Raw genomic sequence first — 26,729 nt, forward strand, 5'->3', positions numbered from 1 at the left:
GTAAGGGCAAACCATTTACAGAAAAGTTGCCTAGGTAACCACAAGGACTTGTCCATACAGCAGGCACCAGGAGACAAGTCTCAAAAGCACAAATTATAACAATAAACCTTAGACATTATTTTTAGATCCTCCCTTTCTCTGAGGGGAGCTGAACTTGCTTTGTACCATAAAACCAGAGGCTGTGTCAAGTTGCAGTTCAACCAACGAGCATGATCAGGCCAAAAAACAAAAATAGAGCCTTGGTGGAGCAGTGGGCTAATGCCTCCTTAAGTAGCAACAACTGCCTGCAATTAGTGCAGGTTCGAGTCCCACCAGGCTCAAGGTTGACTCAGTCTTCTATCCTTCCGAGGTAGATAAAACGAGGACCCAGATTGTTGGGGGCAATAAGCTGACTTTGTAATAATGCCACTGGGGGGGGGGGGCGCGAAAGCCCTAATAAGCAGGCATATACTGCTAAGCTTGTAAGCCGCCCTGAGTCTTCGGAGAAGGGCGGGATATAAATGGAATTAAAATAAATCAATAAATAAAATATACATAGAATGAAGGCTATTGCTAAGTACATTGATTTGTGCTTTAGATTGTAAGCCGCCCTGAGTCTTCGGAGAAGGGTGGGATATATAAATGGGATTCGATACAAAACAAAAACCCAAGTAAGCATCTTTAAAACAAGATGATTGATAAATTGCCATTTGATATTTTTCTCCATTTAACTCATGGCAATTTACAAAAGTGCTCTGAGGGCTGTCTGTGATCCAACTTGTGCGTCTCTAACATAACACCCAAGAGGAACATTTTTGGATGCAATGCAGGGCATCTCTCTCAGCATCTGCCGTCTGGTGTGCATGCCCACCTCTCTCTAAAGAGCATTTGCACCTCTTTCAACAGGCGGCGCCTATTTTATTTTTTTTTGTCTATTGCCAAGAGCACTGCAGACATCAGGCGTCTTTCACAGCACACGCAAGGTCACCGCTGCTGAAACAGCAAAATAGGCCCTGCTATGGTGCAAATCCAGCACCGGGAGAACGTGGAGAGAATGGCCGTCCCTTTTCTATTCTACCGTCTCAGGTCAGCCCTGTAGCCTTGCAGTTGACGATACCCACCCCCACACCGCCCACCCGCCCCCCCAATCAAAAACTGGAGACAACCCTTTCGCAGATGGGACTACTAAACCCTAAATCAGAGCTAGTCAGTCCGCTCCCCCCCCCCACCCGTCCCTTTCCAGAGCGCGCCAAAGAGCATGCGCCCGCCTCCTGAACGTCCATCTTCGAGGAGCAAAAGTGCAGGAGGAGGACTGGGCGGGTGGGGCCGAGCGGGGGAAAGGTTTGCTGGAAGCTCGGGAGTGCCGACCGAAATTCCTCTTTTTCCCCGCGCTTCTCTTACTGCTCCTCTGCCTATATGGCGCCCCAGGCGGGAGCGCCAGCTTCCCTGCCGGCGTGGTGGATTCAGCGCGGGAGTTTTGCGCTTTCAAACTTCACGCGCCCTCCTCGTTCCGGCCGCAGGATCCTGAGTCAGCGCTGCGCCAGCCGCTTCATCCCCGCGCCGCCTCCCGAGCCAGGCCTCGCAGCAAAGTCTTAGACCTGGGCGAAAAGTGCTCAGGTCCGGAGAAGTCATTTCCCCCTTTTGCGGGACGCGCAGCTTTGCGCAGATCCGCCAAAAGCTTTAAGCCACCTTCCAGCTCTGAAGCTTACGCTCTGGAGCTGGCAGGGATGACGCGAGTTCGAGACCCACCCACCCTCCCTCCGCTCCTCTTCGCAGCACAGATGCCCGCCCTTTTTGCCCTCAAAAGGAAGAAAGGTTTAAAATGGGGGGAGGGATAAATCTCCGGAAAGGTTGTGGAGAGAGGTTTTTTTTTAAAAAAAAAAAAAGAAGAAGCTTTTGCCAGCTTTTATATTTATATAACGGGCCTCCAAATCAAGGAGATCATGGAAAATGAAAATGACCACTTTAATCAATGTGACACTGGTAGCCACGAGGACGTCTCAGAGATTGAAAGGAAGAAGAGACTTGTTTTGTTGTTTCTTTTACAAGAATCTGCAGAATGTATTGTTTCTTAACTTAGATTATTATTATTATTATTATTATTATTATTATTATTATTATTATTATTATTATTATTATTATTATTATTAATTTATTTGTATCCCGCCCTTCTCCCGAAGGACTCAGGGCGGTGAACAGGGCAATGTATGTTAAAAAACAAAATACAAAAATTAAAAGAGATGAACAGGTTCCCCCAATTGGATGACAATAGAAAACAATATTTCAGTGATAACGTTGATAATGATGTTTTCCCCCCCACCTCTATGTAGGAAGCACTCTTCGCCTTGGGTTTAAATTGGAGCCCGTATATATTGGTGGGCTTGGACTTTCAGTCTATAAATAGGTGGGCAGTGTGACGGAAAGAGCTAACTATATTCGTGTTGATGTCACCTTGTCTAGGAAAACAAATTCTGCCTTATTTTTAAATTAAGCCTCCAAGCAGTTCTGTGAATGATCAGTCAGCAATAAGTCCCATTCTACTGAATGGAGCGTCTTCCTAAGCAAATGTGCAGAGGCTTGCAAATACAAACTCTCTCTTGGGTGTGTAAAAAAAAAAAGAGGATGCCCTTGGGGAAAAACATTTTGCAATTTAAGTTTAGTTCAGTAGTTAATTTATATATTCTTTTGGATTATTGGGGTCTCTGGAATTAACTTCGGTTAATCCAAAAACCATCAGAAAGCCTTACGCACTTTAAAAGCTAGCAGCCCAGCTATTATGGATCACGAGCCACTTCATCAGATGCTTGTAACAACCAGAATTGTTCACGAAAGCCAATGTCGTCATTAGTTTGCCATTTTTCTAAAAAATAAAATGCATCATTTATTTGGCTGTCATTACATTTGAATTTTAGAACAAGGGCAACAACAACAACAGATTCCAGTGCCTGGACTGAAGAAAAAAAAAGGAACAACTAACTAAATTCCTTGCCATTGAAGAAGATGGGCAGGTGTAAAATTCATCATTATAGAGTTTATGAATCGGTCCTATCCTGTATCTTATAGAATGAGACACATCAGCACATTTTTTTTTGCTTTTTATACATGAAGATCCTTCCAACAAAATTTGTGTTTTTGGATTGGTGACGTTTTGTTTAGCTCCTGTATGTAAAGAAATCGCTCTACCCTTGGGGGAAAGAGAGGGAGCTAAGAGACAGGCAGAGCTACGAAGGATTCCCCACCCCATTCTTACAATTTCATTCAGGCTCAAAACTCTGAAATTTTCTTATTTTGAAATAAAGTTAAGCCACAATGGTTTACTTTCCTGGTTTTATTGATTGTTCTTGTAAGCCAGCTAAAATTATTATGCATAAGTGACTTCTATGAATAAATGAATATAAATCTAATTCAGAGTATATTTAATACATTACAGTTTTTAGAGTTTGTTTTTAATATTTGTAATGATAATGATTTTTTATATTGTTTTATTTTTGCTACGTGCCATCCAGAGTCATCAGCTGTGAGATGGGAGGCTATATAAGTTGGATGGATGAATGGACGGACAGACAGACAGACCGAGTAAGCTCAATAGAATGCATTTTTAGGAGCATTTGCAAAAGTCCACATTCCAACACTCCCCTATCTGGATACGTTATGCCCTTCCTTATGAAATAATTTCTAACTAAGTGAATATAGAGTTTAACTTAGTTGACATTCATTTTAACAATAAAAAAACAAGATAAAAGAGTGTCGTTATTTTCCTACCTTCATAGTGTTTAATATATACACTTGTACATTTTTAAAGCTACAAATGTTATTTCATGTTATCACCATCATCTTAAGTCCCTCCTAAGCAGGTCCTACTCTGTTACTCCAAAGTGGGTTTGTTTTTAGAGAAGATGTGGACTAGGAGAAGAGATTTGATATACCCATTTCCAGGTAGTGAAAATGGGTACTGGATAAAGTGAGTCTAAATGCTTCATTATACTACAATTTTTGTAATTGTTTCATAAAGTAGCCTTTGTGATTGAGGAGTTATAATGAGTACTCATAAAACAAACTGCCTCCTTGAATCTCGTATAGAGAGGTGACAAACTATAAAGTCCATGAATTATCTAAGGAGCTACTTCATTCTAGTAAATAGGCTTGTTGGAAGTTCCGCATAAACTATCCAATCACATTTCTCTCCTTGTCTAAAAAACATCTGTAAATCTGAAAGGTGCTTGGTTGTTTAAAACATGTCACATGTGCATTTTTAAAATAGATAGACACCAGTATTCACATAATGTACAGAACACTAATAATACACACGGACACAAATGCATATTTCTTATCCCATTGAAATCAGCAGAATCGTCCCACTGATGTCAACTTGGGCTCAATCAAGCTTATAGTTCTAGTTCTTAAGCTAACCGTTTGTTAGTGGTTGTACTGTATATCGCACAGAAATTTATAATCAAAGTTTGTGCTGCTGTTAATCACAGTTTCCTAATGGATGGACAATTTCAGGGATCTCCTAGGATCTACAGCATCTGTACAGTTGCTTTGTTTGCTGTTATTGTCTGGTTTACTTACACATCTATATAACTTGTGAGTCCATGAAGAAATCTTGCTTAAAGATACTTAAAGATACTCCCCGGGGTATGCAGGCTGGGCATTCTAGGTTTTTAGTCCCAACTCAATTTGAGAGATTGGGGAAGGCTGGTCATCTGATGTCAAGCTTCCTAACACCACTTAGCAAATTCAACCCCAACATCACTTTAACTTTTTAATGGAGTAATTCAATACTAGTTTGCTCTGTTAAAGAAAGGATTTAGGATTTCAGTCTTTGAAAATCTTCACTCAGCTGTGTGTGTGTGTATGTGTGCACGCGGATTCGTCTGTGCGTGTGCGTGTTGGGAGGAATATTTCTCCTGACATCTCTGTACTAAAAAATAATCTCGATGAAAATAAATATTTCTCTGGGCAGGCAGTGAATTTCGTCTACGGTGTTGGGGTCTCCTGCTGCATTTTTGGCGGACAAAGGTCCAGAAAGGGGGAAATCTTTTCCGTTCACTTTCCAGAAGAATCGTGACGTTAAATTAAAATGCCGCTGCTGACAGATGTAAAGGCAGGAAAAGGCGGCGAACCGGGTCTTTCGGAGGGGCGGTAGAGGAGCTACTGACTGGAGGCAGGAGTTGTGCGTTAACGAGGGAGAAGACTTCTATCGCCCCTGTTTTGCGCGTTGGGTGCAATAGGACGTGTTTCTCACATGTTCTTTTTCTAATTAACCACACACGCGCGCTCACGGCTTTCGCTGGGCTTGGCTTAGCAAACTCTCACACACACCCCTCCTTCCCCCTGAGTCACACCAAGCACGCCATCCCAACTGCCGTCTGACTGACAGCTAGCTTGCGCGCCTGTTCCCGTTGCCGCTTTAAAAAATTCGAATCCGAGGGTAATGATTTATCAAACTCTTATTATCAAAAAAATGTCATAGGAAGGGCACCTTGCTATGCACTGACGCAAACCCCGTCTTTCTCACGGAGCTATAGAAAGCTTTGCTCCTTAACGGAGCAAAATTCACTCTACCATTTCGCCCCAGCTGCAGCCTTTTATCTCTCACAAGATTTTGTCCGATGCTATTGTGAATATGGTGAGTGGGCTTTTATTTTTCATCCTTCTTTTCTTTTTGGAGCCTCGGACTGGGAGAAAACGGTATTTTACTTTTTAATCTTGCCGATGGTTCCGTATTGTTGTGGGGTTAAAAATAGTTAAATTAATAGTTAAATTAAGGTTTGGAAAAATGTACTTGGTTGGGAGTCAGCGTGTAATGCTATGAGCACTGTCCAGGGTCCTGAAAACCAATATTCCTCTACAGATTTTCTTGTTATGTAGGAGCGTCGTTTAGTATCTGCTACTTTCTGGACCTGCATTTGCTGACTGTGTGAGTTTCTTTGGAGGGAGGGGTCGATTCAAAAGTGGGAAGAATGTGTCTTCTGCCTTTACATTCGCTTTTCAGAAGAAAAAAAAAATTCTACAGCAAAAATGTTTCTGAGGAAAATGTTATAGAGCTGCAATGATTTATGTGTAGACTAAAATTGTCTACTGGGGTGGACAATATAAAGTACACATTGGAGAATGTGGTTAATTTTTTATAATTCTACATATGCAATCCTCTTCTTACCCAGGTTGAGATTCTCGGAATACCTACTGGAAAATAAATCGCATTAAATTACAGTCTGTTTGGAGTAGCGGGATGTGAGAAAATATAATTTAGGATTGTTATGTGTCTTGTACTCCTCCCCCATCGGTAGAAGTATGGAGGGGAGGTCAAGGTTGGGAATATTTAGAAACCAGTATTATTGAATTTATCTATATGTCGCTAGCTGCATATAGGGTAGTTCGGTTTTATCTTTCCCTCCCCCCCTCTAGCTCAAAGCTAGTATGGACTGTTGAAGACAGAAAGGAAATGAGGCGTAAAATTAAAGATATTTTTTTCCCTACAATGGTGCAAGGAGAGGGGAACATCTTTCAGTCGTGACGAGAAAATAAAGAAGGTTTGCAAGGAGAGAGCTGGGGGCGATGCTGTTTCCTACACTGGAAATGTGGGTCTGCAGGGGAACAAACGACTTTAGGTTAGAGTGTGAAATGGAATCTGCCGCAGCGTCTCCCTGATGCCTTAAGCAGCGCAACCTTCAGACGAATTCTTAACGTTCAAGAAACCTTCTTCGAGGAACGGAGCCGAAGGAAGGCAGCCGTTCATTTCTTCTTTCTCATTGTCCTCTCTACTCTTGCAGGATTACGCCTATCCCAAGGAGATGAGCGAGCAGCTGGTTCAGAGCCCTGACGTGGTCGCACCTGGGCCACTGGAGACGGCAAGGATCCACAGAAACAGTCCCGAAACCGAACAGCCGCAGAACTTCCAATCCCAAGTCCCGCCTCAGCTGGCCAAAGTGGCCACGGCTCTCTCGGGCGACAGCCACCCTTTGCCCTCCGACGAAGGGCAGCCCAACGAGATCGAGCGCACCGAAGTTGGGATCTGCAAAGTCGCCTCGGCACAAGGCAACCCCCCAGCCGACAAAGATCCCCCCGATCCTTGCACGCTCAAGAATGCCCCCTGCGCAGGGAATGCCGCACAAGCAAACATTGCCCCTTGCAAAATCGTCCCCTTGCAAAGCGCTGTTGGGCCGGCTAATCAAAGTCTTGGTAAGAGCCTGCTGGAGCCAAACAATATCAAGGCCGGCTGGGTGAATATGAGCCAGAGCACCGTGGTGTTGGGCACAGATGGAATCGCATCTGTTCTGCCTGGCGCAGTCACTGAGGTGAGTGGGTTCCCCCCCCCCCCATCCCATCCCATGTACGCTGCTGTGTCTCTTTCAGAATTCTAGGGCTCCTTACTCGCGGAAGGGCCCTGACGCCGCAAAAATCATCTCTCCCGGCATTCTTAAATCATTGAAACCGGCCGGCCGTTTAACTCCAGAAGAGCTTGTCTTACCATCATTGCCAAACTGTCCTGCGTTCTGGGACTTAGGCCAACCTCTCCCAACTCGAGACAGGCTGGTTTAAAACAGTTCAAAATTGAGATAGGCGAGGAGCGACCCTGGAAAAGAAAATCAAGGCGAGCTTCTTCCGTGCCTCTTCCAATGCAAGAAGGGAAAAGGCAGCGGGCGTTGCTGTTCGGTGAAAAGGCCAAAATCTTCGTAAGGTAGCCCGTAAAAGACGTTTCAGGTGGTGTATTTTATGCCCATAATAGCCACATGAACTAGATTGGGAGGAGGCGGCTGGCTCAAAGTCACCCTGTAGGGTTCAAGGTTAAGGGGTGGCTTGAACTTGAGAGCTCTGGCTTCATACTGCGGGCGAAGCCATCGGGTGAGTTGCTAAACTCGGTTAAAAGTGGGAACAAGCGATTATAGAGTAGCGCCTTCGGAGAAATTAACTCCAAGAAGTGTTTGCCACGCCGCCTTCAGTGTGTCCAGGATTGCGCTGCTTTTCTTGCAAAGCTGCCGGTAAAACCAAGAGAAAGCCAGGTCGGGCAGATCACCCTTTGGGATTCTGCCTGCCTGCCTGGCCCCTGACCGGAGCACAATCGGAAAAACTACCCAACCAAAGAGCCTACGGGGACCAACCCGCCTCCTGAAGCCCCAGTGGGCCAAGCTGGGCGATCAATCACTTCAGCTCAAGACAGTTTAATCGTTACTCGGAGTCAGTCAGCGCGCAAGGCTCCAGCGCTGCGGCGGGCTGTAGAAATAGGGCTCCGGGCCGCCACTGCGGAGCACCTGATCCCTCCTCGGAAGAGCGGGAGCTCCGGCGCGTAGGAAGCAAAAGCGCTGCGGAAGGCGTTCCGCTCAAACCTCCTCAGGTCGGAACCTCCTGCATTGGCTGGGAGTGATGGAGGTTGTAGTCCGATCCCTCTGGAGAGCATTGCCCTTAAGAAAGAGAAAATCTCCATTTACCCCAAAGGATTACTTCTTCTGGTCTTTGCAGAGAACTGGTCGTGGGGATTTTCTCCTTCCGGCCTTCGGGAGTAAGTTAAGTAGAAAGGCATAGGTTTCGAACAGGGGTTTGTTTTTTGGGGGGGATGGGGGCTAGTATTTAGGGGCGGCTCTGATTTTTGCAGGGAGAAAGCCAAGTGCCTGGAAGGCGATGAAGATAGCATTCGTAGAGATTCAATCCCTTCCCGAAGTGCAGTTCATCTCTGGCCAGACTAAGGTTAGGTGCTATTCGTGGACAAATCAGGACACTGATGGTCTGCAAGAGAGATACAGGCTCAGAAAGCATAGGATAAGTGAAACTCTTTTCTCCAGGAGGAATATTTTCTTTCAGTAAATATCTGGGAAGGAAGTATAACCCTCTCCCCTGGCTTCTCCCAGTGCTAGTCGGCTATTTTCTTCTCATGATTGAGAGGAGGAGAAATATCTTCCCTGGTTGTTTTCTCATTTCGGGATCTTAGCAAACAAGGCAGCTTCTCTGCTGCTCACCTGGTTGTTATCGAATGGGAACATGCCCTTCAGTTAATACAGGTTACTGATTCAACCTCCAGCATGAAGTTCTAAGATTAAAAGCATCATTCTCAAAAATGAGGCTCTCAAGAACCTTAACTAAGAGGACTCTAAATCAGTGAAGGAAAACCAGAAAGGAATGTGCACGTTTCCGTTGAATTAGGGGGAAATCTCCCGGGGTCATACCATATTTACAAACTGCAGAGAGCCAGCAGGCAAAGTGCCTTGTTTGGAAGTCAATGAGTGGAATTCCTGCAGGGTTTTCCCCAATATGGGTTGCAGCTTGAACCCCTGCTGCCTATCAAAAGCACCCTGGAAAACTGCCAAGCTATTCTCCCTGCTCCCCCCCCCCCGCCCCTGCCAGTTTAAAGTCTATCTTTTGAGAATCCAATATGCCCAACTCCTGACCCTTCCTGTATGCAGGATTTATGTTTCAGAGCCAGGTTCTCTTGAAGTGTACAGCAAATATGATTTAGTTTACCTCCTCTTGATTTACTTAAACCGGAGGACAAGCCATTGGTCCTGTGCACAGGCACTAAAAACAGAAGCTGAGCAGACACTTCGGCAGAATTATGCCAAGAACCCACCAACCTACTTACGGTTTTATATACCCTATAAAGGCCAGGGAGTTGGTTAAAAGAACATTTATGCCCATTCAGTTCTATGCTTTTCTTTTTCGAAGGGAGACTCTTATGGGGATGTCAAACTGAGGCTGTGCTGGCTAGTGGGCTTCAACAAGCTTACAGCCAGATACAAAATGTAGCCCAAAACATCAGGATATAGGCATTCAATATAGTGTGGTGTTTGGCAATCTGCATTAACCTGCCAGAATCTTTCATTCTTTGAGCATGGCCAAACCACGATTTATACCCAAGTCTCCACAATTTTAGCAAAAAGGATGACAGCCAACTCTTCAGAATGCTTGGCTCCACTCTTTTCCAACATATTTATCTCTGTGTCAATTGTCAGAACACCAGAACACACTAGGCTGATCGATTCATAATCCAGAAAGATGTGCCAAGCTAAACAAGGTTAGTTCAGTCCAATTAATCACAAGTTAGTTGTTTGAATGCAGCCATTCAATAAGACATATTTATGTCACTTGAGAAGGATTTCAGATAGCTGTTTCTTGAGTCGATGTAATTGTAGTAGTTGTTTGTTTGTTGTTGTTGTTGTTGTTATTATTGTTGTTATTATTATTATTATTATTATTATTATTATTATTATTATTATTATTATTATTATCTCTCTGCAGCTGGAGGAAGATGAAGGAGATGAAAATAAAGCCCGGGGCAATTGGTCTAGCAAGCTGGACTTCATCCTCTCCATGGTGGGTTATGCAGTAGGGCTGGGCAATGTCTGGAGGTTCCCGTACCTGGCCTTTAAGAATGGGGGAGGTATGGATTTTCCACTCTTTTTACCTCGTGCAGCTCAAAAGGGGATAACCCTCAAAGTCAGTTGAATCTAAACTGGTGGGAGGATTGGCTTGAAACCAAACTCATTGATTTCACTATTTTTTATTATTTTTTTAGATTGGGCTCACAGTCAGCAAACTAACGGGAAAGCTTGGGAGGGGGTCTGGAACAGGGAAAAACAGGATTGGCCATTTCCTCTTTAGGAATTTATAGCGTCATTCAACAAAGGGACAATGTCTCAGCAATGAAGAAGGGTTGATAGTCCCTTCTTGACACTATAAGGTTGGATGACACTATAAAGGTAGGTAAAGGAAACTCCTGATGAGGTCAGGACCTGTCTTGGAATTCCCAGCAGTTGTCCAACCAAAATCCACTCAGCAGCCAAAGTCCACTCAGTGCTGCCATCCAGTCAGGCAGGTGGGGCTCCAATAACCTTTGAGGAAGACTCACAAACTTTGTCCCTCTCCCTCCGAGTACTGCTTTGGAGCAACCAAGGCAGCAAATAGACCCACGTCTTTCCATTGTAATTATAGCCATCATGTACTAATTGGTTTTAAAATGTAAATATTTAAAGTTACAATCAGTGAAATGCAGACGAGATGCGCCTTGGTGTCCTATGGTTTAATCAAAATTGCTGAAGGGTGAGCAACAAAGAGGAGAAATGCCCTTGCGGTTTCTCCAGTACAGAAGTGGAGTTTCTAATTCACATTGCAAACATGGAATATAAATGTATCATCTTTCTTACCAGGGACCTGTGTGAAAGATCCTTTTATCAGTGTAATTCTAATTCAACTAACCCGTTCAGAACGATCAGTGATAAACTCTACAAGGAGAAGAAAAAAAAATAGATTATAAGGACTTCTCATTCCCATCCTTTGGGTGTGAGAAGCTGATGATGGAGGCTTGTTCTCACTTTGATATGATCAGCAAAAATCCCTTAGGCTCCTTAACCCTTTCCCATTCTGCAGTGTGTTCATTTTGATTTATTTTTTTTAAAATGTACTAATTTCATTCCTCACTGAAGGGGACAGGGCTTAAGTAAAGAATGAACCAATATAAATTCTGCTAAACTTAATGAGTTTAACGGATAACAGAAGTAGAAGTGCTGAAGATTATGGATTAGAAACGGATATTTTTAGTCTAAAAACATAAAGGATTACTTATTTATGTAAATATGCTGTCCATTCCCATTAGAACAAATTACACCTTCCTATGGATACAGAAAACTCTTGGTTACCATCTAGAGGTTGCCTGACTTTTTGCAATCCAGATTTGGTAGCCTTATATCCGTGTCAGTGCTATTTACATACTAGGCAATGCATATACTGTGATAGAAGTAGTTTTTATAAATTATAGCTTTAAATAGTTTTGGAGCATGAACACAAAAGTTTCAGATTTCCTTGAAAGAAAACAATGCATTTTTTCCTGCCGAATGTTGGGTTGCTTTTCCTGTTTTCTACAGAAAAAATGTTAATAAATAGGTTACATAGGATAATTTGGAAATTATGTGTGTGTGTGTGGGGGAAACCCTGAACAGTGCAATTTTGCACATATATATAGCAAGGAATAAATCCCACTGAACGTGTGAGCACCGTAGTAATTCTTTTTACAACTTCCAGCCATTATTAAAGGCTGTCCGGCTTCATTTCTATTATGGACAGAGAGCAACTGAGAAAGTGAAAATAAATACGGTACAGCTTGGCATTAAACCTGAAAAACCTACGTCCAAGGTGCTGTAGCGTAGAATATGCCTTGGGAACCGATTTCTAATTTAATGGGACTGGTGGAAAATCATAGGCGAAAAACCAGTTGGCACAGTAGTAGACGTCAAGAAGTGAATTCGTTTTTCCCCCCACTCCCTTTAATTTTTGTTTCGCGGGGATTGACGCCAATGTGCACGGAGCGGGGGCCTAGACTCAGGGACTCGCGAACGCAGTTGCGAACTTGGCTTCCTTTCGAATTCAAGGCTCAGCCTGGCTCACCCAGTTTGCAAAAAAGCAAACAAACAAACAAACAACAACAACAACCCCACAATCCCGAATGACCACGAACGTGCAAACTTTTCGTTGATCTTTTGCCACTGCGGCCTGAGGTTCGGTTCAAAGTCCGAGTCTCAGGGTATACTATACGCCCGTAGCCTCCAGACCAGGAGTCTTCCAACTTGGCCCTTTTATGACTTGTGGACTTCAACTCCCAGAATTCCTCAGCCAGGCATGCTGGACGTGGAATTCTGGGAGTTGAAGTCCACAAGTCATAAAAGGGCCAAGTTTGAGGACCCCCTGCTCCAGACGAATCGGCTGTTTTGGCCATGAGGAAAGCGAAGTCCCCTCTCTCTGCCTAACCCAGGGGTAGGCCACCTCGGCTCTTTTATGACTCGTGGACTTCAACTCCCAGAATTCCTGAGCCAGCCAAGCTGGCTCAGGAATTCTGGGAGTTGAAGTCCACGAGTCATAAAAGAGCCGAGGTGGCCTACCCCTGGCCTAACCCATAAGGCTAAAGAGAGGGGCTGGCTGTTTTGAGCGGGGCCAGCAGTGCGGTTGGCTTAAAAGAGTCGAGCGTGCGCAAAAAATCTGCGCGCCGGAGCGGGAGCCGATCAAGCCGCGGTGCTCCTCTGCCTGTCCCGCTGCTCTCGCCGAGAAGCGCCGTAATTGCTTCGGTCCCTTTGGCTTCGCTTTGTTTGATTCTGCCTATAAACCGGTCCCCGGCTCTCCTGCCGTCACACTCCAGGTAGCTCCGAGGCGCAGTTGTAGGTGATGATGAGAGAAATGATTAGCCCTAATTGAATTAGCCGCGCCACCTGCAGCAAGGCTGGCGGCCATGGCGGCAAGCCACGTCTTCCTTGTGGAGCGCAGCCTCGAAGGAAACCCATTCCATACCCCTAGGGCAGGGGTAGGCAACCTCGGCTCTTTTAGGACTCATGGACTTCAACTCCCAGAATTCCTGAGTCAGCTATGCTATGCTGACTCAGGAATTCTGGGAGTTGAAGTCCATGAGGCATAAAAGAGCCGAGGTTGCCTACCCCTGCCCTAGGCCTAGGGCAGGGGTAGGCAACCTCGGCTCTTTTATGCCTCATGGACTTCAACTTCCAGAATTCCTGAGTGAGCCAAGCTGGCTCAGGAATTCTGGGAGTTGAAGTCCATGAGTCCTAAAAGAGCCGAGGTTGCCTACCCCTGACCTAGGGGAAGAAAAAAAAAGCGGATTGTGGGGAGTGGCTGATTTAGAGAAGGTCGTGTCGAGAAGGGTGGGGTACTATTAGGAAGTCATCCCCGTGAAGTTTTTTTCCCAAGCATATCCCGTGAGAATGGGGTCTTCACTCTTTAGTTGGGGGGATGAAGCCCATTTGTGATCGTGCTAAAGATGCCTTGAGTTGGGTTGGGTGGCAGATCCATGTAGTTTCCTTGGCAAGAGACCTGAAATGGTTGGCTACTGCTTCTCCTGGGAGGTTTATTTTTGGGGGCTTTGCTATCTAGCTCAGTGTTTCTCAACCTTGGAGGCTTGAAGATGTCAGGATTTCAACTCCATGTTCAAGTTGCCAAAGTTGAGAAGCCCAGAGCTAGCTTATGGTCTTGAAATATCTTGGTGTTCTCCCATCCAAATACCAAGAAGGCCTGACCTTGCTTTGTTTGGAGTTTAGACACACTTGACCAGCAGTTGCTTCTTTGTGATACTGCTGTTCAGCAAGCTGCCAATGGTGTTTAGCCATTGTTGAAGGTTGTCATTCTTGGCTAGAAGTGCAGTAAAAAATCAAATGGTTAAACCACCTGGCTAGAAACCAGGAGACTGTGAGTTCTAGTCCTGCCTTAGACATAAAAGCTGGCTGGGTGTCTTTGGGCCAGTCACTCTCTCTCGGCCCAATTCGGTTCACAGGCCTGTTTTTATGTGGAAAATAGGAGGAGGACTAGATATATTTTGCCACCATATTTAATAAAGGGATTAAAGTTTTTTTTCTTGAAATTAATTTTCTTTCAGAATAGAAATTCTTATGACTGGCTTTCAGTTACGTGAAATTACTAAAGTTTGGCCCTTTTTGTGAATGCAAGTTATACTGGAGTCAGAGTATATTAATGTGCCCATTTCCCCCTTGATCATATAATCTCAGTTTATTTTGCTGCAGAATCAGCCTGCATTTTAGTATTATGCTGACCATTCATATTCCAGGAAAATAATCAGATTTTATTGCTTTATCCAACACTAAAACGTGTGTAAACATTTTCCCTCTATCTTTTAGTGGGAATATGATCATATGATCAACCCTTTCTTGATCTGTCGTTGATAGAGTCCTCTGGAAAGTATACAGAAATAAATGCTATAAGCCAGTCCATATTTTCAAAATGAGGATGCTATGTAGAAAAAATGGACCTAGTTATGCTAATAATGTACTAAAGCGAGACCCTTTGTAATTTCTCAGTTTAGTTAGAAATATGGACTGGTTTAATCTTACAATAGGATAATTTTGTTCTCTATAGATTAATGTTGCTGACCTGTAGGGGGAAGAATTGTGCATATAGGTTTGTTCCTTGATAACTTGCCCCATCTATACATGCTGAATCAACTGCCCTCATTTTGCCTAAAAGTCAAGTTGGCCTGGTGGAAAATAAAACTTATACTGTGGATGAAAAAAACAAACTCTGGATCGTATGTTATGCTAATCCATAATGTAACATATTGAGCAAACCTAATCATTGTAGTTTGTAAACCTTGTTTTGTTTAGTGATTGGGCTTGTGCTAGGCACCGAGTCGCAAGCTAATCTACCACCTTTTAGTTTAACATCTATGTATTTAATTTTCTGGGATAATACAGTATGTGAAACTCTTAACTAAATTAATTGAACAAACCATGAACGGATTAACCATGGCTAGGCATGTTGTTTAAAGCCAGATTTAGTCATTAATAAAATCCAGATTTAATGCTATTTAAAGTAAACCTATTAACTAATAGAATATTGATTAATGACAGCCAGATAAAATCCCATTGATGCCTGTTGTTCTGATTCCCAAAGAATTTTGTCCTTTTTTGATCAATATACAGTCCTTGTTGCCCCACCCCCAACTGGGTAGGAATGTAAATTTCTTAGGCTTCCTCATCTTGACATCTTTTAACTGAACTGGTAGATGGCAATTGGAATTGGAATTGCACCTAGTTCCAGGGTATGAATTTGGCAAAATTTATTAAAGGTGAAATACCTTAATTCAGCAAAAATTTCATAAACTTGTAAAACAGCAACAAGAAATGAGGATGGGTTGTTTTCTGTGTTTAAGGTTTCTCTCACATGGTCCTTTTTCCTGTTAGGTGCATTTCTTATTCCCTATTTGACAATGTTGGCTCTGGCTGGAATTCCTATCTTTCTCTTGGAAGTTTCTCTGGGACAATTTGCTAGTCAGGGACCTGTGTCTGTTTGGAAAGCCATCCCTGCCTTACAAGGTAAGCTTTTGAAACCTGGATTACTTCCGGCACTTTTTGTAGAAATTGGGAAACGGTGGATTAACTTCAGTTTAACCAAGAGACAGGAAATGATTTTGACCTCTGGGTGGCGCTGTGAGAGAGCAGCGGGTGATGCTTTGCAGTCTTATTTTGACCTTGAATGGACCTTGCCTTGACTGATGTGGTAATAATGCAGCACCTCTCCTCCTTTTAGTGAACCATCACTGCATTTCACAGCAGGCGAGTGTAGCTGCAGCATTCAGATTGAATCCAGCACATGTGATACCGCAGTGTAGTACTTGCCATGCTTTAAAAAAAAACCATGCGAACCATGTTAATCATATTTATATAGGGAGGATAGAAGATGCACAGCAAGATTCAAGGGTGCATGCTTTGATGGTATTAAAAATGTAAATGCAACGTAGCTAATGTATTCCTCCCGATTTACTTAATGGCAATTTGATGCAAGCTAGAATCAAACATGTATTTCCTTTGAGCATAACTCAGTGAGTCAATTTGGGATTAAAAATAAAATAGGATGGGACTGCATGTTGACTTCTCTCTGACAAAAGGCTCTAAAATAATTTTGTCTTCAGTAGACAAAATACGGTTAGTTGCATAGGAGTAGTTGATTTCCTCATGATCTTTTGGTTCCAAGAATGTAAAATGAGATAGAACCATATCTCTCTTATTTTCTTTTTTTTTCAGGTTGTGGCATTGCAATGCTGATTATCTCTGTCCTAATAGCCATATATTATAATATTATATTGTGCTATACACTTTTCTACCTTTTTTCATCCTTTGTACCTGTGTTACCTTGGGCTTCCTGTAATAATCTGTGGAATACACCTGATTGTAGAGATAAAAACAAACTTTTGTTAGGTAAGTTGGCGCATGCTTTTCTTTTATATGTTTGAAGCTTACTTTCCTGTTAGGCTACTGATCTGTACTCTACCTGTAACAAGCTAAAGCATATTCAGACATCTGTTACTATAAATTAGCAATTCTGTCGACTCCACACAAAACCTGTCCTTACTGAAACGTTCCTGAGCCACATTGTTATTAAGATAAATACAAATGTTCTTGTCCTAAGCTAGGCATGAAAGCTGACTGGGAGACTCTGGGCGAGTCATACTCTATCAGCCCAATCCGCCTCACAGGGTTGTTGTTGTGGGGAAAATAGGATGAGGAAGGAGTAGAAAGGTATGTTCTCTGCCTTAAGTTATTTATAAAAATAATAAAGGGAGGGGGGATTTTTTTTAAAAAAAAAACCAAATAAATAAATAAATCGGGCCCCATGAAAAGTTGGTCGAAATTTTCCTCAGAGATGCAGTCAAAAGTAATCTATTTCTATCAAACCGAATGAGAAGATTTGAAATGCAACAACAATACAGGAAGACAAAGAACCATTTTGACTAGCAGCAACTTTGGCTAGGAATCTGAGTTGAGGCAACCAGCAGGTCTTCACAACAGTGTTACGTTAGTGTCATTTTGACCGATCAGTACCTTCCCCCACCTATTATTGAGTGATCAATGACTTCCCTTACCTATTATCTTCTCAATATATTTTTAATAGAGACCCCCCAAATTCTAAACTATATTTACGGTAAGCGTTACAGAATTTATTAAGGTTTTATTGCAAGCCTGTATCATGTAGTGATTAAGATATCAGGCTAGAAACTGGGAGACTGTGCGCTCTAGTCCCTCCTTAGGCACAAAGCCAGATGGGTGACCTTGGCCCAGTGACTTTCTCACAGATCTAGGAAGGAGGCAATGTCAAACCCCTTCTGAAAAACTTTACCAAGAAAACTGCAGGGACATGTCCAGGCAGGCTCTGAGAGTTGGACATGATTGAAGGGAAGAAAAAAAAAGAAAAGAAAAAGATATTTGCATGAATGAGTGGAAAGAAAAAAAAGTGGTAGAATTACTTAGAGCATCCCATAAACCAATAATTTGCTTTGCTAATTTTTGCAAAATTCAGAAAAAAGAGGAAAATAGTAGCTTTTGCCCATTCTACAACCGTACAAACTGGAAATCATATTAGATATGTAATAAGAGGAAGCACAGTTCATTCGTACATCTCTTCCTGCTATTTTTCCAACTAGAACTCATTGTCTTTATATCTTAAAACAATTTTAGTATCAGAAAAATAAGCAGAATTATTGAATTCTTGTATATTTCATTGCTTGTGTAAAAACAACTCTTGAAACTCCTCAATTTTCTGTTTTCGTGGAAAGATTATTCTGTCTTCTGCTGCAAAAAGGTTGCTCCCTCTGCTGACTTGAATTATTTAGTGCAGGCAAATTATCAGCTCAAATAAACTAAGCTGTATTAAAACAAAAACAAAAACAAAAAACCCCCAGCTTGCTGCAGTGCAGCAAACGTGACCTTATATGTCACTCAGAAATCTTGCTCATGCTCGGATACAGTCAAAACAAGCCAAGTCCAATCCATCTTACACATGCTTTGTTATATATCCTGTACATGCTTTACTATTATGCACCTTTTAGGACTATCATCAAAGAGACAACAGTAATAAATTTGCTGAACAAATTTATATAGCCACCCAATTCACAAATAGGTGGCTTACAAAACTTTAAAAAAATCCACCATATAATAAAACCCATTAAAAAAACTCGCATCCCACCCCCTCATGGCAGCAACAGTCACCGGAGCGCCATCTACATTTGTGGTCCCCAGGCCCACTTATAAAGCCACATTTTTAGGGCTTTTCAGAAAAAGCAGCAGGGTGGGGGCCGATCATAGCTCGGAGGCAATGATGTTCCATAAAGAAGGGGATAGCATTGAGAAGATCCTTTTTTGTGGTCATATCACATGACAATCCCTAATCAATGGGACCCATAACATGACTTGACTTCCCACTCTGATGGGTCGAGTGGATGTGATAGTGGAGGTTCTTCATTTAACCTGGTTCCATAAATACAAATATTTTGTGTGTAATATTTACTAGGCGGTAAATCTCATTGCACTGAATGGGAAATTCTCCTAAAAAGATTATACATAGCATTCCATTGTTTTACAGATTTTCGGTGACTGAGAACCAGTGCAATAATTTTATGCGCTACTGAATCTTACAAATATACATTCAACAGCATCTTCAATAAATTTATTTCAAATTTCAATTAATATAATTTTTCTGATTTGGAATTTTGGTAGCATCAATAATCCCTTTACCAAAATTTGGATGAAGTCTCAATTTTGAAAAGCCACACTCTTTGTTCAGATCTCTATTGTCAATGTCAGATATTTTATGTACATAAGAAGGCATAACGTTAGTTGCACAGAAACTGATTTTACTCGTTGAAATATATATAACACTACCATTAGAAATACATAGACATGTGAAAAGTACACATACGTACGCTGCATTGAACATTTTGAATTTTTAACATATTTCAACATACAGATATTTGATCTTCACTTCAAACATATTGATAGATATAATATAGCAAATAGCATGTTACAGTTACAGTTTTAGTCTATTTATAATGTAAATGTGCGGACAAGTATACCTCTACATTTATCACTATCTCAAATGCTTCAAATTAAAATCAGGTGCACCAATTAGATGCAAATGATTAGACGATGATTAGAGAGAAACTGGCTGGTTTCAATTTCAGAGTCAATTTGGTAAGATTTTCTCTGTGTTGTTGAAGTGTGGGGTATCACCATGTCTAGGTTGAAAGAGCTCTCTGAGGCCTTAAGAAAGAAAATTATAGATACCCATGACTCTGGAAAGGGTTTTAAAATAATTGCCAAACAATTGGACATCAATCATGCCACTGTCCAGAAGATCAACTAAAAATGGAGAACATTTCAAACAATGTCCAGCAAGTTCAGCCAGGGTGTCCCACCAAGTTCAGCCCAAGAACAGAATGTAAAATTCTGAAAGAAGTCTCTAAGAAACTCAGAATGTCATCACTTACCATGACTCTAAAAGAAGCAACATGTATTAGATCTATACAGGTGGCATGCCAAGAGGACAACTTTGCTGTCCAAAAAGAATATCGGGGCAAGACTGAAGCTTACTCATGAGGACCTAGGTAAAGATCAGGGTTCCTGGAATAATGTGCAGTGAACAAATGAGGCAAAGATATTCTTTAGCCACAATAGCAGAATAATACATGTTTGGTGAAATGCCAAAATAGCATTTCTACAGAAGAACTTGACACCAACTATAAAGCAATGGTGGTGGAAATGTTACGGGTTGGAGCTGCTCTTTGCTGCATCCGGGCTTGTGCAATTCACCAACATAGCATCTACTATGAATTTTCCATAGTACCAGAAAATGATTGAGGATTATGTAAAAATATCTGTCAGAAAATTGAAGCTCAACTGAAAAGTGGGATTGCAACATGACAACGGCCCTAGACATTTCAGTAAATCAGCAAGGAATGGATTAAAAAGAATTTTGGAATCGCCAAATCAAAGCTTGATTTAAATCCCATTGAGATGCTATGGGGTGATTTGAGGGTTTTCTTGTGCATGCCGGAAACTCTTCATGCAGAGAAAATATTCTGCATGGAGGAATGGGAAAAAAAATCCTATCAGTCTATGGCAAAGGCTGGTGACAGCTCTGAGAAACATCTACTTGAGGTTATTTCTGCATTAGAGCCAAGTGTGTACTTATTTTTTACACATGAAGAAATGGCATATCTGTTAGTTTTCGGCTCAATACTTGTTTGCAAAGTAATTGTCATATTGTTTTTTTGTTCAATTACATCACCTTTATCTTTACCTACTATCGGAATGAAGGTAAAGTATTGATCTATTCATGTATGTTAAAAAAGAAAAAAAATACTTTACAAGGGGTGTGCTTACTTTTTCAAATGTTTTCTTTATTCTTTATATTCTTTATTGGCCAAGTATGATTGGACACACAAGGAATTTATCTCTGGTGCATAAGCTCTCAGTGTATAAAGTAATATAATTATAAAGTACCGTATATACTTGAATATAAGCCGACTCGAATATAAGCCGAGACCCCTAATTTTACCCCCCAAAAATGGAAAAAGTTGGTGACTCAAGTATAAGCCGAGGCTGGGAAATGCAGCAGCTCACCTTATGCTCCTCTCCAGAGATCTTCCCTCAGCAGCGGCCGGCAAAGTAGCTCACACGCGAAACAAGCCCGGCAGAGGAGCCGGAGCGGCGAGCAGAGGCGCCCGGCCCAGATCCTGCAAGGCCCGGCCGAGACGCGCCCCCAGCAGCGGAGCTGCTCCGGCTCCTCTGCCGGGCTTGTTTTGCATGTGAGCTACTTTGCCTGATGCTGAGAAGACCCGCTTGGGCACTCGGGTTGCTGTCAGTCTCCGCAGGCCCTTCTTGTTTCCAGGAACGTCAAGCGCGCTTGGCTCTCCACCCCCACGGCAGGGCAGGGCAGGGCAGAGACTTGCTCGCCCTTCTGACGGCCCTGAAGAGAAACGAAGGGCTTGCAAACTCCCCGCGAGAAGCTGGGCGAAGCGCGCGGCTGGGCGAGTGTGTGCCTGCGCGCGTATTTACGAAAGAAACGCTCCGAGAGTTCTTCTTTCTCCGCCCCCTTGGGGGGAACTCTAGCGACTGCTGTAGCCGCGCTTCTCTTCTCGGCTCCGAAAATAGGGATTTCTACTCTCTCTCTCTCTCTCTCTCCCCTCCCCACCCCGCATTCTCCTGCCTCTTCGATTGCGACAATAAAAGGGCGAAGGGTGCGCTGGTTTCTTCCTCCTTCCTCCCCCCCTCCCCTCCCCTCCCCGATTGTCAGGTGAGGCAGCTGGAGGTCTGGCCGGGAGATTGTAGCCAGTTTGAAACGCCGCGTCTTGAAACGCCCAATCAGCTGATTTTCGGGTGGAAGAGCCGCAGCTTGAATCTGTTTGCATCTGCCTGAATTAGACCGAAACGGCCTGAATTTGACCAGAGTTGCTTTGTAATGGCTGGAGGAACTGCAGAGGAGGTCTTGCCGGGAGATTGTGGCCGTTTTGAAACGCCGCGGCTTGAAACGCCCGATCAGCTGATTTTCGGGGCGGAAAGAGCCACGGCTTGAATCTGCTTGTATTTGTTTGAACTTAACCAGAAACGGCTCGTAATGGCTGGAGGAACTGCGGAGGGAGTGAATGCTCCAGCCTGGAATATTTGGAAAGGCTGGGGGAACCGGATGAACTGCAGCTTAAGCGACTGTTGCCGGAGGAGCCATGGCTTGAAACGCCCCAGTTTTGGGGTAGCGTTTGCTTGTTCCCTCCCTCCCTCCCTCCCTCCCTCCCCTTTCCCTCCTCTCTAAATCCTTCCTTCCTTCCTTCCTTCCTCCCTCCCTCCCTCCCTCCCTCCCCTTTCCCTCCTCTCTAAATCCTTCCTTCCTTCCTTCCTTCCTTCCTTCCTTCCTTCCTTCCTTCCTTCCTTCCTTCCTTCCTTCCCCAGCCCTAATCCGGAAAGTGGAAGGAAAGAAGAGTAAAGGCTGGGCGGAGGAGGAGGGGAAGTTTAAAAAGGGGGCGGCGTTCCCTTTAAAAAGCCGCCCGCCACGCCGCGCTCCCTCGCAGCACTCGCGGCGGCTGGCTTCTTGGCTCCCGGTCTCCCCCAGGCTTCCCGGCTGTGATTGGCGAGCGAGCCTCCCGAGCTCCGGCGGCCGTGACATCAGCAGAAGCGGAGCAAGCAAAAGCGAAGGGGGAAGGAAGTTCACCAGCAGCACCTCGAGCCCGCTCCGAGCGCTGGCGGACGCGGAGCCGAAAGAGAAGCAGCATCTCTGTGCGCCCGGGCTGCTGGGGTGAAGTTGCAGCCGCCGCACCAACCAGCCGAGGGGACTCTCGCTTCCCCCCACCCCCCACCCTCCCTACATCCCGAGCCTTCCAGATCTTCGCCTGCCTACTCGCGAGCAGGCATGTTTTCCAGCCAATCCGGGCCTGGGAGCAGGGCGCCGGCGGCACGTCCACTTTCCCCGCACTCTCCGTTCAGACGGCGCCCTTTGAGCCTGGAGTGATGCGGACGTCGGAAAAGGGCGCCGGGCGAAAGCAGCGAAGCGGGATCGCCGCGTGCCCCCCACTCCTCCTCCTCCTCTTCTTCTTCTTCTTCCTCCTCCTGGTCGGCTTGACACCCCCATTTCGGCTGCTTCGCAAACTGCTTCCTCCACCCCACCCCACCCCACCTCACCCCTCCCCGCAAAAGATGCCGGGGTCGACAGCGTTTTTTCTACCCGGAACAAGCAAACACACAGGCAACCCTGCACTATTCAGCTCAGTGAAGTCACGCTTGAAACGGCTTGAAACGCCCGATCAGCTGATTTTCGGGGCGGAAAGCGTGCGGTGTTGTTGTGTTTTTTTTCCTCCCCCCGAAAGTGAACGGCAGCTTTCCGTACTAGTGTATTGGCATGTCAAGACACCAGCACAAAGACCAAGGTACAAGCAGCTCTCCTTCAGTCATTATTGAAACATTTGATCAGCCCAACTTCTTCTTCTTATTATTATTATTATTAAATCTGTTTTTTAACCAAGCGTGACTTCACTGAGCTGAATAGTGCAGGGTTGCCTGCGTGTTTGCTTGTTCCGGGTAGAAAAAACGCTGTCGACCCCGGCATCTTTTGCGGGGATTTCCCATTTCCCGTTGCGAAACCAGCCGAGCCCAAGTCCACCCTTTCTTTTTTTTCCACGGCACGCTCGGTGCCTTTCCCACGATCGTGTCTCCTTCAGATCTTACGCAAGCTTCCTCGATTTCCTGGTGTGTGTGTGTGTGTGTGTGTGTGTGTGTGTGTTTCTTTCTTATTCCTCCCTTCTCTGGTGGTTGGAAAGGCGTGTGACGCGCTTCGACAACAACTCTGCTGGCTCTCTCGGTGGGAACCTCCCATCCTCTATATACCCCCATTTCGGCTGCTTCACAAACTGCTTTCTCCACCCCACCCCACCCCACCTCACCCCTCCCCGCAAAAGATGCCGGGGTCGACAGCGTTTTTTCTACCCGGAACAAGCAAACACGCAGGCAACCCTGCACTATTCAGCTCAGTGAAGTCACGCTTGGTTAAAAAACAGATTTAATAATAATAATAATAAGAAGAAGAAGTTGGGCTGATCAAATGTTTCAATAATGACTGAAGGAGAGCTGCTTGTACCTTGGTCTTTGTGCTGGTTTCTTGACATGCCAATACACTAGTACGGAAAGCTGCCGTTCACTTTCGGGGGGAGGAAAAAAAACACAACAACACCGCACGCTTTCCGCCCCGAAAATCAGCTGATCGGGCGTTTCAAGCCGTTTCAAGCGTGACTTCACTGAGCTGAATAGTGCAGGGTTGCCTGTGTGTTTGCTTGTTCCGGGTAGAAAAAACGCTGTCGACCCCGGCATCTTTTGCGGGGAGGGGTGAGGTGGGGTGGGGTGGGGTGGAGGAAGCAGTTTGCGAAGCAGCCGAAATGGGGGTGTCAAGCCGACCAGGAGGAGGAAGAAGAAGAAGAGGAGGAGGAGGAGGAGTGGGGGGCACGCGGCGATCCCGCTTCGCTGCTTTCGCCCGGCGCCCTTTTCCGACGTCCGCATCACTCCAGGCTCAAAGGGCGCCGTCTGAACGGAGAGTGCGGGGAAAGTGGACGTGCCGCCGGCGCCCTGCTCCCAGGCCCGGATTGGCTGGAAAACATGCCTGCTCGTGAGTAGGCAGGCGAAGATCTGGAAGGCTCGGGATGTAGGGAGGGTGGGGGGTGGGGGGTGGGGGAAAGCGAGAGTCTCCTCGGCTGGTTGGTGCGGCGGCTGCAACTTCACCCCAGCAGCCCGGGCGCACAGAGATGCTGCTTCTCTTTCGGCTCCGCGTCCGCCAGCGCTCGGAGCGGGCTCGAGGTGCTGCTGGTGAACTTCCTTCCCCCTTCGCTTTTGCTTGCTCCGCTTCTGCTGATGTCACGGCCGCCGGAGCTCGGGAGGCTTGCTCGCCAATCACAGCCGGGAAGCCTGGGGGAGACCGGGAGCCAAGAAGCCAGCCGCCGCGAGTGCTGCGAGGGAGCGCGGCGTGGCGGGCGGCTTTTTAAAGGGAACGCCGCCCCCTTTTTAAACTTCCCCTCCTCCTCCGCCCAGCCTTTACTCTTCTTTCCTTCCACTTTCCGGATTAGGGCTGGGGAAGGAAGGAAGGAAGGAAGGAAGGAAGGAAGGAAGGAAGGAAGGAAGGAAGGAAGGAAGGATTTAGAGAGGAGGGAAAGGGGAGGGAGGGAGGGAGGGAGGGAGGAAGGAAGGAAGGAAGGAAGGAAGGATTTAGAGAGGAGGGAAAGGGGAGGGAGGGAGGGAGGGAGGGAACAAGCAAACGCTGCCCCAAAACTGGGGCGTTTCAAGCCATGGCTCCTCCGGCAACAGTCGCTTAAGCTGCAGTTCATCCGGTTCCCCCAGCCTTTCCAAATATTCCAGGCTGGAGCATTCACTCCCTCCGCAGTTCCTCCAGCCATTACGAGCCGTTTCTGGTTAAGTTCAAACAAATACAAGCAGATTCAAGCCGTGGCTCTTTCCGCCCCGAAAATCAGCTGATCGGGCGTTTCAAGCCGCGGCGTTTCAAAACGGCCACAATCTCCCGGCAAGACCTCCTCTGCAGTTCCTCCAGCCATTACAAAGCAACTCTGGTCAAATTCAGGCCGTTTCGGTCTAATTCAGGCAGATGCAAACAGATTCAAGCCGCGGCTCTTCCACCCGAAAATCAGCTGATCGGGCGTTTCAAGACGCGGCGTTTCAAAATGGCTACAATCTCCCGGCCAGACCTCCAGCTGCCTCACCTGACAATCGGGGAGGGGAGGGGGGGAGGAAGGAGGAAGAAACCAGCGCACCCTTCGCCCTTTTATTGTCGCAATCGAAGAGGCAGGAGAATGCGGGGTGGGGAGGGGAGAGAGAGAGAGAGAGAGTAGAAATCCCTATTTTCGGAGCCGAGAAGAGAAGCGCGGCTACAGCAGTCGCTAGAGTTCCCCCCAAGGGGGCGGAGAAAGAAGAACTCTCGGAGCGTTTCTTTCGTAAATACGCGCGCAGGCACACACTCGCCCAGCCGCGCGCTTCGCCCAGCTTCTCGCGGGGAGTTTGCAAGCCCTTCGTTTCTCTTCAGGGCCGTCAGAAGGGCGAGCAAGTCTCTGCCCTGCCCTGCCCTGCCGTGGGGGTGGAGAGCCAAGCGCGCTTGACGTTCCTGGAAACAAGAAGGGCCTGCGGAGACTGACAACAACCCGAGTGCCCAAGCGGGTCTTCTCAGCATCAGGCAAAGTAGCTCACATGCAAAACAAGCCCGGCAGAGGAGCCGGAGCAGCTCCGCTGCTGGGGGCGCGTCTCGGCCGGGCCTTGCAGGATCTGGGCCGGGCGCCTCTGCTCGCCGCTCCGGCTCCTCTGCCGGGCTTGTTTCGCATGTGATTCCGGGCCAGGTGCTGCTGAGGGCGAGCAGAGGCACCCGGGCGACCCCAGCAGCGTCAGGCAAAGTAGCTCGGCCGCGCGCAAGTCCTCGGTAAGTTCTTTTTTTTTTGTTGACTGGAGTATAAGCCGAAGTGGATTTTTTCAGCCCAAAAAGTGGGCTGAAAAATTCGGCTTATACTCAAGTATATACGGTACCAATAGGAGGAGGTAATAGGAAAGATGAGAATGATAATAGTAATACAGCCCTACTACATTGGTAAATATCCTTAGCTATAAGACAGTGCTGTGGGAATTAGGTGTTTAGCAGAAGGATGGCATGTGGGGGAAAAAGCTGTCTAGTTGTTTTGGCATGCAATGCTCTATATTGCTATCCCAAGGTGAAGAATTGAAACAGTTTGTGATCAGGATATTATATAGGGTCTGTAGATATTTTCTCAGCCATCTTTCTGGCTTGTGCACTATACAGGTCTCAATGGAAGTCGGGCTGGTTGTAATATAAATAAAAAATATGCTGCTTAGAAAATGAGAAGCAGGTATTTATATAGGACTATAACATGAGATGTTATATATATATAACATCTCATGTTATAGTCCTATATAAATGTTATATAT

At 45.2% G+C, this 26,729-nt stretch overlaps 1 protein-coding gene across 1 annotated transcript in view; it reads left to right on the forward strand.

Annotated features, from left to right (window-relative positions):
* SLC6A5 (solute carrier family 6 member 5) overlaps positions 1–26,729 on the forward strand; it is a gene marked incomplete at its 5' end in the record, with an annotated part of 86,023 nt that overhangs the window by 7,634 nt on the left and 51,660 nt on the right. The window contains 4 exons of the mRNA XM_083357312.1: positions 6,756–7,280; positions 10,216–10,354; positions 15,663–15,794; positions 16,503–16,676. Coding sequence (XP_083213438.1) covers positions 6,756–7,280; positions 10,216–10,354; positions 15,663–15,794; positions 16,503–16,676 — 970 coding nt within the window. The remainder of the gene's footprint in view (positions 1–6,755; positions 7,281–10,215; positions 10,355–15,662; positions 15,795–16,502; positions 16,677–26,729) is intronic.

Source organism: Vipera ursinii (assembly GCF_947247035.1).
Source record: "Vipera ursinii genome assembly, chromosome: 1".
NCBI classification, from domain to species: Eukaryota; Metazoa; Chordata; class Lepidosauria; order Squamata; family Viperidae; genus Vipera; species Vipera ursinii.